This window comes from Penaeus monodon, chromosome 26 (assembly GCF_015228065.2).
Source record: "Penaeus monodon isolate SGIC_2016 chromosome 26, NSTDA_Pmon_1, whole genome shotgun sequence".
NCBI classification, from domain to species: Eukaryota; Metazoa; Arthropoda; class Malacostraca; order Decapoda; family Penaeidae; genus Penaeus; species Penaeus monodon.
In genome coordinates this window covers 33,000,116-33,009,651 of record NC_051411.1, presented here as the reverse complement: position 1 = coordinate 33,009,651, position 9,536 = coordinate 33,000,116, and the positions used below count along the sequence as shown (strand labels likewise).

At 37.0% G+C, this 9,536-nt stretch overlaps 1 protein-coding gene across 1 annotated transcript; it reads right to left on the bottom strand.

The window, feature by feature from the left end:
* Positions 1 to 410: 410 nt before the first annotated feature.
* LOC119589664 lies at positions 411 to 6,678 on the bottom strand. Its single transcript, XM_037938260.1, is given in 17 exon segments — positions 411 to 1,518; positions 1,520 to 3,053; positions 3,250 to 3,328; positions 3,417 to 3,554; positions 3,627 to 3,875; positions 4,154 to 4,337; positions 4,414 to 4,529; positions 4,661 to 4,754; positions 5,102 to 5,169; positions 5,306 to 5,343; positions 5,615 to 5,822; positions 5,825 to 5,911; positions 5,914 to 6,002; positions 6,005 to 6,034; positions 6,037 to 6,075; positions 6,078 to 6,321; positions 6,508 to 6,678. Coding segments are annotated over 17 exon segments (4,392 nt in total). The 3' UTR covers positions 411 to 494.
* Between the last annotated feature and the right edge of the window lie 2,858 nt (positions 6,679 to 9,536).

The following is a 9,536-nucleotide window of genomic DNA, read 5'->3' as shown; positions in this document are numbered from 1 at the left end:
ATTTTTTGCAGATTAAGTCTAATAGAGTTTTAAGCATCTGGCAGCATCATAACTATAACCATAACTAACCCAAATACTAGATCTATATTTTTTTCTATGTTCTCTAATACTTTTTGGTGTGTTCTAGTAGCCTCTGAGACATTTATGAAGATTGAAAGACTGCAACATCTGAGAACTTAAACAAATATTGGTGACATATAATTGATCTTTTGGGATGGTTGAAAAACTGTAACTATGAACTTGAATAAGTATTGGTAAACTAGTTTATTATGGCATAAATTGATCTTACTGTTGTCTTTCCTAATTTTTGGTATTGTTGTCTTTCCTAATTTTGGTAGGCTACCTTACACCATCAATATATGTAATGGTTTATTACATTAGCATGGCATCTCGGATAAAGATAACTTGTGCTGATTTAATGTTTTATTCACATGCATTGAACAAAACATACATAATAAAAATAACATTGAAGTATTTTATAATCCAAATAACATCTATACCTTACTTAGAGAAACAAAAAAGTCAGGTAATTTTGGAAACTCTTGCATGCTTTTACAAACGTCTGCTATGCTCCAGGACTGATTACAATATATATTCAAAAAGAAAATTCGCATATTTACCTCAATGTTGTACAGTTCTGAATGGTTTTCATTTCTCCAAACAGGTCTTTTAAGTGAAGTAAGCATGTCATAGAAATCATCAAATACATTTTTCTTTATCACCCAGACTTGCATCCACTCTTTTAGATAAAATTCAAGTTCTAACTTCTTATGGTAGTCTACACTTTCTGAACTCTCAACGGTTTCTATTTGTTCTGTTTTAATATACGTTTCCCATAATGGTTCATTGTTTTCTTCAAATTCGGATTTAACATTTACATATTCTTCCTTAATTCCCACAGTTTCGTTAGGCACTGACTCGGCTTCATTAGGAGTCACCTGTTCTTTCTCAACTCCTGTGCTATGGTCACTACTGACTTGGTTCACCGCAACACTAGTCACATTTACTGTTTCCTCGTTTGGATTTACCGTTCCATCTACTTTATTCTTCTTTGTTCTAGGATTTTCGTGATTGTGATCATCTTCTGATTTTCTTTTATTTTCCTGTATATTTATATCATCCTTCTCATTTTCACATGATTTACCATCACTATTTTCGTAGATAACTAGGGCAATGTTATCACGGTCTCTAGTTTCACTGTCTAAAGAAGTATTCACTTTACTTATATTACTTTTTAAAGTTTCATTAACTTTTCCAGTACTTTTCACTTCTCTTTTTTCATTCTGTAGTTCATATTTTATTACAGTTCTCAAAATGTTCATGTCCACTTCCTTATCTAGTGGTTTGAGTAATTCTCTTTTATCTGACTTTCCAATATCATTATGCTTATTAGTATTTTTCTGTAAACTTCTAATCACCTTTTTATTTTCCTTGCGGTCTTTCATAGCTTGCTTATTTTCTACACGATTCTTTTCTTTGGTTTTTGTTTTTTCACTTTTTTCATCTCGTATACTAATTTTCTCTTGATTTCTTTTTTTTTAGGGTGTCACCCTTCTCTTTAAGTTGCTTTTCTAAGGATCTAGTTCCTTTCTTTAAAACTTTTACGTTTTTCTGAACCTTTCCTTTACTATTACTAGTTCTTTCTGTATTTCCAATTTTCCCTTGCACTTTCCTATTTCTTTCATCTATGATATAGTTATCATCTTTACTACCTTTTCCTTTTTTGTTTTTCCTTGACTCTCTTGTTCCTTCCTCATTAGGACTATTTTTTTCATTTCTTTTCCTTTTTTCATTTTTATTCAATTCTGAATCCTTACCTCTTAATTTCTCTGCGGTGTCTGTATACTTCCTTTTCCTTGCATTACCTAAACTGCAATCAGCCTTTCCAACAATTTCTGAACTTTTGGTATTTTTTAGGGTTTTCTTTGTATTATTCATACTAGAATCACTGCTGTATGTTCGATTAACTAAATCCTCTTTACTGGTACCCTCAGTTATTTTTTTAGTATCTTTACTGCAAACTATCTGTTTTGCTTGTCCTTTGATCAACATACAATTTATGTCATCAGTTTCATTTGTGATGCTGTTTACATTAACTACAGTTCTAACGCTCTCCCTAACATCATCAATGCTCTCACTCTCCATATTATCTATTTCAGGATTTCCCATGCTTTGAATATCACAATATTTATCTGGTGTATTTCCAACAACTTCCTGCACTCTTTGATGTACCTTACTTACATTTTCCTTGCAATTAATGTTCAATATTGCTGGATTACATGATGCATCCCCATCATTTCCATCTCTTTCTGCCATCTTTTTTGTTAATATTGAAGTCTTACAATTAGGCACTGGATTTATTTGACTTGTACTTTTACTTTTTGGTGTATCTATATGTTTAGGATGAGAAGTCTTCAATTTATAAGCATCACCTACATTTAGGGGATGAGCCACTTTGGGACAAGTATTGCCATCTTTCTGCTGGGTTTCCTTTGAAGTGGTTTCCATATGAGCCATCTGAAAACTACCTTTATTCTTTATATGAATAACCTTTAAACTGATGTCACTTTCCCCCTGGGATATAGTTGAATTTGTGTCATCTCTGTAAGGCACCTTGTGACTGGTGTCATCTTCGTTAGTTGCCTTATGGTCTTCTTCGTGAGTCAACTTGGAACTGACATCATTTTTATGAGTCATATTGGAACTGGTGTCGTCTTTATGAGCTACCTTGGAACTGACATCACCTCTGTGAATCATGTTGGAACTGGTGCTATCTTTATGAGTTACCTTGGAACTGGTTTCATCTTTATGAGTCACCTTGGAATCGGCATCATCTTTGCGAGTTATATTGGAACTGCTGTCATCTTTAGGAGTCACCTTGGAACCAGCATCATCTTTGTGAATATTGGAAATAGTGTCATCTTGTGAGCCACCTTCCCGGCTAATGTTACCTTTTGTGAGTCGCCTTGGTATCCTTGCCATGTTTCTGGGTAACCATGGAACTGTAGATTCTTTGTGAGCTGCTTGGAACTGATGACATCTTTGAGAGACACCTTAGTACGGTGTCACTTTATGAATCACTGTGGAACCTGTGCCATTTTGTGATGAGTCACCTTTTAGAACTGGTGCCTTTTTGTGAGTCTCCTTGTAATAGGTACCATGTTTTTTTATTTAGCATGGAGCTGGTACTTATATAAGCCTACGGGGACTGGTGTCATCTTTAGGAGTGCCCTTTCGTACAAATGTTACCTTCGTGAGTCACCTTCGTACCAATAGAACTGGTGGGGTCTTTATGAGCTCCCTTGGAACTGGAGTCATCTTCGTGTTCCTTTAGAACCAGAGACATTTTTGTAAGTTACCTTTATACTAAGTTACCTGCATGAGTCACCTTGGTATCCTTATGTTTTCTGGATCACCATAGAACTGGTGGATTCTTTGGAAATTGCCTTGAAAATGGTGTCATCTTTGAGAATCACATTAGAACTGGTGTCATCCTTTTCAGTCACCTTGGAAATGGTGTCATCTTCGATTGTTAACTTGGAGCTTGTGTCCCTCTTTGGGAATCATCTTGGAACTGTTTCAGTTTTGTGAGTAATCTTGGGGCCCATGTTATCTTCATGACTCACCTTGGAACTAGTCTTACCTTTATGAGCCCTCTTTGAGCTAGTGTCATTTTTGTGATTCATCTTGGAGCTGGTGTCACCTTTATGAGTCACCTTAGAGCTGGTATCATTTTTGTGAGTCTCTTGGAACGGTATTATCTTTGTGAATCCCCATGGAGCTTTGGGGTCATCTTTGTCAGTCCCCCTTGGAGTTGGTGCCATCTTTGTGAGTCGCCTCAGTGCTGGTGTCATTTCTGTGGGCAATCTTGAAACCTGATCCAGAATCAATATCTTTTTTATGCATGGTATCATTGTGAGTCACCTTGGTACTGTCAGCTTTATAATAACTTTGGAGTTGGTGTCATCTTTGTGAGTAACCTTAGTGCTGGTGTCATTTTTGTTGTGAATCCCCTTTGGAGCTGGTGTCATCATTGTGAGTCATTTTGAAATCTGAGCCAGAATAGGTATCTTTTTTATGCATGACCTTGGCGTTGGTATTATCTTTGGAGTCACCTTGGAATCGGCATCATCTTTGTGAGTTATATTGGAACTGTGTCATCTTTAGGAGTCACCTTGGAACCAGCATCATCTTGTGAATATTGGAAATAGTGTCTCTTTGTGAGCCACCTTCGAGCTAATGTTACCTTTGTGAGTCGCCTTGGTATCCTTGCCATGTTTCGGGGAAACCATGGAACTGGTAGATTCTTTGTGGAGCTGCCTTGGAACTGATGACATCTTTGAGAGACAAACCTTATACTGGTGTCATTTTTATGAATCACTGTGGACCTGTGCCATTTTTGTGATGAGTCACCTTAGAACTGGTGCCATTTCTGTGAGTCTCCTTGTAATAGGTACCATGTTTGTTATTTGCATGGAGCTGGTACTTATATAAGCCATACTGGGACTGGGGTCATCTTTAGGGGTGACCTTTGTACAAAGGGTTTCCTTTGTGAGTCACCTTCGTACCAATAGAACTGGTGGGTCTTTATGAGCTTTCCCCTTTGGGAAATGAGTCATCTTCGTGTGTCACTTTAGAACCGAGACATTTTGTAAGTTACCTTTATACTAGAGTTACCTGCATGAGTCACCTTGGTATCCTTATGTTTCTGGATCACCATGGAACTGGTGGATTCTTTGAGAGTTGCCTTGAAACTGGGGTCATCTTTGAGAATCACATTAAACTGGTGTCATCCTTGTCAGTCACCTTGGAACTGTGTCATCTTTGATTTTTAACTTGGAGCTTGTGTCGTCTTTGGGAATCATCTCGGAATGGTTTCAGTTTTGTGAGTAACCTTGGAGCCCGTGTTATCTTCATGACTCACCTTGGAACTAGTCTTACCTTTATGAGCCCTCTTTAGCTAGTGTCATTTTTGTGATTCATCTTGGAGCTGGTGTCACCTTTATGATCACCTTAGAGCTGGTATCATTTTGCGAGTCATCTTGGAACGGGTATTATCTTTGTGAATCCCCATGGAGCTGGTGTCATCTTTGTCAGTCACCTTGGGTTGGTGCCATCTTTGTGAGTCGCTTCAGTGCTGGTGTTCATTTCTGTGGGCAATCTTGAAACCTGATCCAGAATCAATATCTTTTTTATGCATGGTATCATTGTGAGTCACCTTAGTACTGTCAGCTTTATGATAACTTTGGAGTTGGTGTCATCTTTGTGAGAACCTTGGTGCTGGTGTCATTTTTGTGCGAGTCACCTTGGAGCTGGGGCCATCATTGTGAGTCATCTTGAAATCTGAGCCAGAATAGGTATCTTTTTTATGCATGACCTTGGCATTGGTATTTCTTTGTGGTCACTTTGGTACTAGTGTCATCTTTATGAGTCCCTCTTATAGTTAGTGTCTCTTTGTTAGTAACCTTGGAGTTGGTATAATTTTTACAACTCGTCTTAGGGGCTAGTGTCAATCTGCTAGTCACAATGAACTGTTTTCCCTTTTTTGGAGTCGTTTTTGTACTGGTATCATTTTTTTTTTTGGACTTTCCTTTGAATTGACATTGTCAACCACTTTTTTTAACAGTAGTTACTGGTGAACCCAGACACAGATCTACACAATTTTCTTCTATCTGATGACCAACTGGCCTATTTTCCTCCTGTACTTTTAGATACAGGTTATCTGTCTTGGTTGCTTTATCACTTTCGTCACTTCCTGTTCTCTGATTTAAGAGAATCAGGCCTTCTTGCTGTTCTCGTGATACTATGGATTCACTTGCACCAAATAATTAAATTTTGAATGTATCACAGTATCTTCTTGCTGTCTATGACTATTAGCACTCTAAACACTTATTCTAAAATTGGTAGTTGACATTTGGGTATAGTTTCTTGGCTTTGCACCCAATTACCTATTTTCCTTGGTACAATTTTTTTTAAACCCAAACAGCCTTTGAGTATATATACTTGTTACTATTAAGAAACTTTGACAGTCCTGTGATCGTTTCCACACCAAATTTTTGTTTATCTTCATTTTGCATATTTACAATCAGTCCAATGAACAAGACCATACTTAAAAATTTTTTCACCATTTATATAATCATTTGACTCAAAATTTGAATTCTCACTTGTACTTGGGCTTCCTCCTTGGTTTAAAGTTGACTTTTCATTTTCCTGATTTCTACACAACTGTATTTCATTGGATTCATACTGCTTATTTCTTAAATGGTTTACAATAGAATCTCTGCTATTTTCATGTAAACGACCTTTATGTATTCCAAATCTCTTTGTGCAATATCACTATTGATAGTATGGCTAACTCCTGTTCCTGAAAAACATTCACTTCCACAAAGTCATTTCCTTTAATACCCCGACATATCAGTTTCCAAATTATTCCCAAACAATGCTTTTCCTTTGGTACTGGGTTGGTTCTCTGCCCCTTGAGAAATTATTGCTATAAAGTAGTTTCACTTTCAAATGCACTTGAAAACTTATAGGAATTATATTCAGGTGGAGTAATTCTAGGGTCATGAATCCAACCACTACTGCTTCCAGGATTCTGACAATACCTTTCCCAGGAATGATTATTGGATCCTGCCTGATATCTTCTGGCTTGAAATGTATGAAATCTGTTCTGCACATTTTCTCCATATCTTTTGACAGACGATTTATCGAAGATCACAGTTCCTCATCACTGCCTCTCCACTTCTTTCTACAAGCTAAAAGACAAAAATTAAAACAAATGAAATAGGGAAATCCACAATTTGATCTATACTAAATGTATACACATTAGTTTTTTATATATATAATGCATTATGTACATTCCTATATACACATATGATAATATTCTACATGAATACAAACATCAATGCACACAAATATTTACAATAAACAATATACCATTTAGAAAGTTGTACTATGTATCTGTATGAAAGACTTAATCATACACATAAAACTGTCTACATGTTTATATGTGTATATCAAGTATCTGTATGTTTAAGTGGTATTTATACATCTTAACATTTATATCCATATATAACCAAATATACTTTTAATTAATATATCACATATGTATGTTTATGTATATACTGTACATTTTGTCCCATAAGTATACATGATATGTAATGTGTATATATATATAGCCAAAAAGAAAATGTGAATATGTATAAATATAAATATTTTGTATACATATACATATATGCATATTTCATGTGTGGGTATTTACCATATAGGGGAGACATCATAGACAAGCAATAAAGAGGTGTATTAAGAATGAAGACTCCTCTATATGAAAATGGAGAATGGGTCTAACATTTATCATCAGCCATCCTAAAAACATCCCCTTTTTATGGACAGCAGGAAGTTTTTAAACATTTAGGTTTTATTTTCTTGTCATTATTTTAATGCGTGATAAGTGAAAATACCATGATTGCAATGGCGTGACTTTATATAGTAAAAAAAAAAAAAATAGTAATACTGAATAAAGATTTTTGCTACTAGCTTTTTTTTGGCCCGTATGTGCTTTGCACAAATGTAACAACTTCAGTTGTCACATCGAGATCATATTCTACAGTATGTAAGTCCCTCTTTAAAATAATTAATTTGCTTCCAAGAAATTGAGGATTTGGGAAAAGTGACAAGGGAGAGGAAAAAGGGATTATGGTACTAATGAAAAGCAAGTACTCACAATTTAACCATTACTTATATTTTGAACCACCTAAAGTATATTTGGTTAAATTAAGGACTTCTTTTTTGTAAATTCTACACATTTCCTTGTATATGTGACCTTTCCATAACATGTATAGATCAATTTTTTACCATGTCTTTTACATTTTTTCTAATAAATTAAGGAACATCTGATTATTATTATTATTGATTAACATGTGCCACTAATTAATATTTTAATAAATATCTGATGCCTGAAATTAAGCAGATGGTATACCCTTACATTTGGGTATGGACCTTTCCCCATATTTGGGATGGTTCATACTTAGATGACAATGCCCTATGCTGGTGGTATATCTTCTTATCAATGTTTCTCACTTTCACTAGTGCTGTACATCCCCAGCACCATCCTTTACAAATCACATACTAAAAAAATATAGGAGCTTATGTATACATATGTACACTTCAACATGCTATATATCCCCTAGACCAGAATTTACCTCTAGCTTTTCCCTAAGTATACTACAATATTACCAAAGATAATTATCATCAAGGGGGGCTTTGGCCGCATCCACCCTTCTTTACCAGCCAAAAGGGTCCCTCACGGCGAGTCTCCAGGCAGGCCCTGGGCCCATTTTTAATTCCTTGCAACGGGTCTCATTGAACTGCCAAGCCATGACCTCCCAGGTTATCTCACGGGCCTCCTCCACCCAGGATTGTCTCACAAAGAGAACCTGATGCGTGGGGTTTCATCCACAGGAAGTGAGCTGGGTGCCCATATAGCCTGAGTTGGCAATCCCAGATTTGCAAGTAACAGGTCCCATGTCAGTCTCAAGTGTAGCCATTGGTTAGAACACAGTCCTGCCAACTGTACCTCATGATCTGGCTAAAAAACTCATTACAAAGACATGGAAGACGAAAACTCCAAGCTACTAGATAGCGTCCAGGTTTTGCTTCCATAAAAGCAAAACTGGGAGTATCAATGCCTTGAGACATAGCTTGGTCCTTCTGCATAGGTACCCGACATCTCCAAATGCTCTTGCTGATCGAGTTCATGGCTCTGTTGCTTTTCTACAGATGTTTTGTGTGACAGCCCAGAAAAAATGGAAAGATATGCAAAGCTCTGTGATTCAATATCCTCAGTGCAAGCATGGATCGTCTGAATGGGTTCCCCTAACAGGCCCCCAAAGTCTTGAATCTTGGTCTTTTTTTCCAGACTTCTAGCCCAAGGGCTTTGCCTCATTGCTAAATACATCAAGAGTCACCACCAGTGACTCCAGAGACTCAGATAGATAGTAACATCATTTACAAGATCTGAGACCCTTTATATTGCCCAGTGTTGCTCCACGCTGACTTTGGCAAATAGCTTTCTGCATTACCCAGTCCATGCAGGTGTTAAAAGTGTTGGTGTAGGACACAGCCTTGCCTCACCCCTGAATTAACATGGAAGAAGTTTGACAGGCACCCACCACTCTTTACAGCACTTTCAGTACCAGTATATAGGCTTGCTATTAGGGCCAATGATCTGTCATAATTCCCAAGTCTCAGAATCTCCCACAGCAATTATCGATGCACTGATCAAACGCCTTCTTGAGGTCTATGTAGGTTGCAAGCAACCCATGACCGAATTCACGACAGCATTTCACAATTACTTGAAGCGCTAGGATCAGTCCCATTGTGAACTTGCCAGGATGAATCCAGACTGCCCAGTCTCTGTGCCTTAGAGGGGTTGCAGGTCTGTACAGAAAAATTTGGCACAAATTTCTTGGTATGCTGACAGTGTAAGCACGGTATTGCTACAGTCCATGATCCCCTTTTCCCTTCCCAGGGGATTG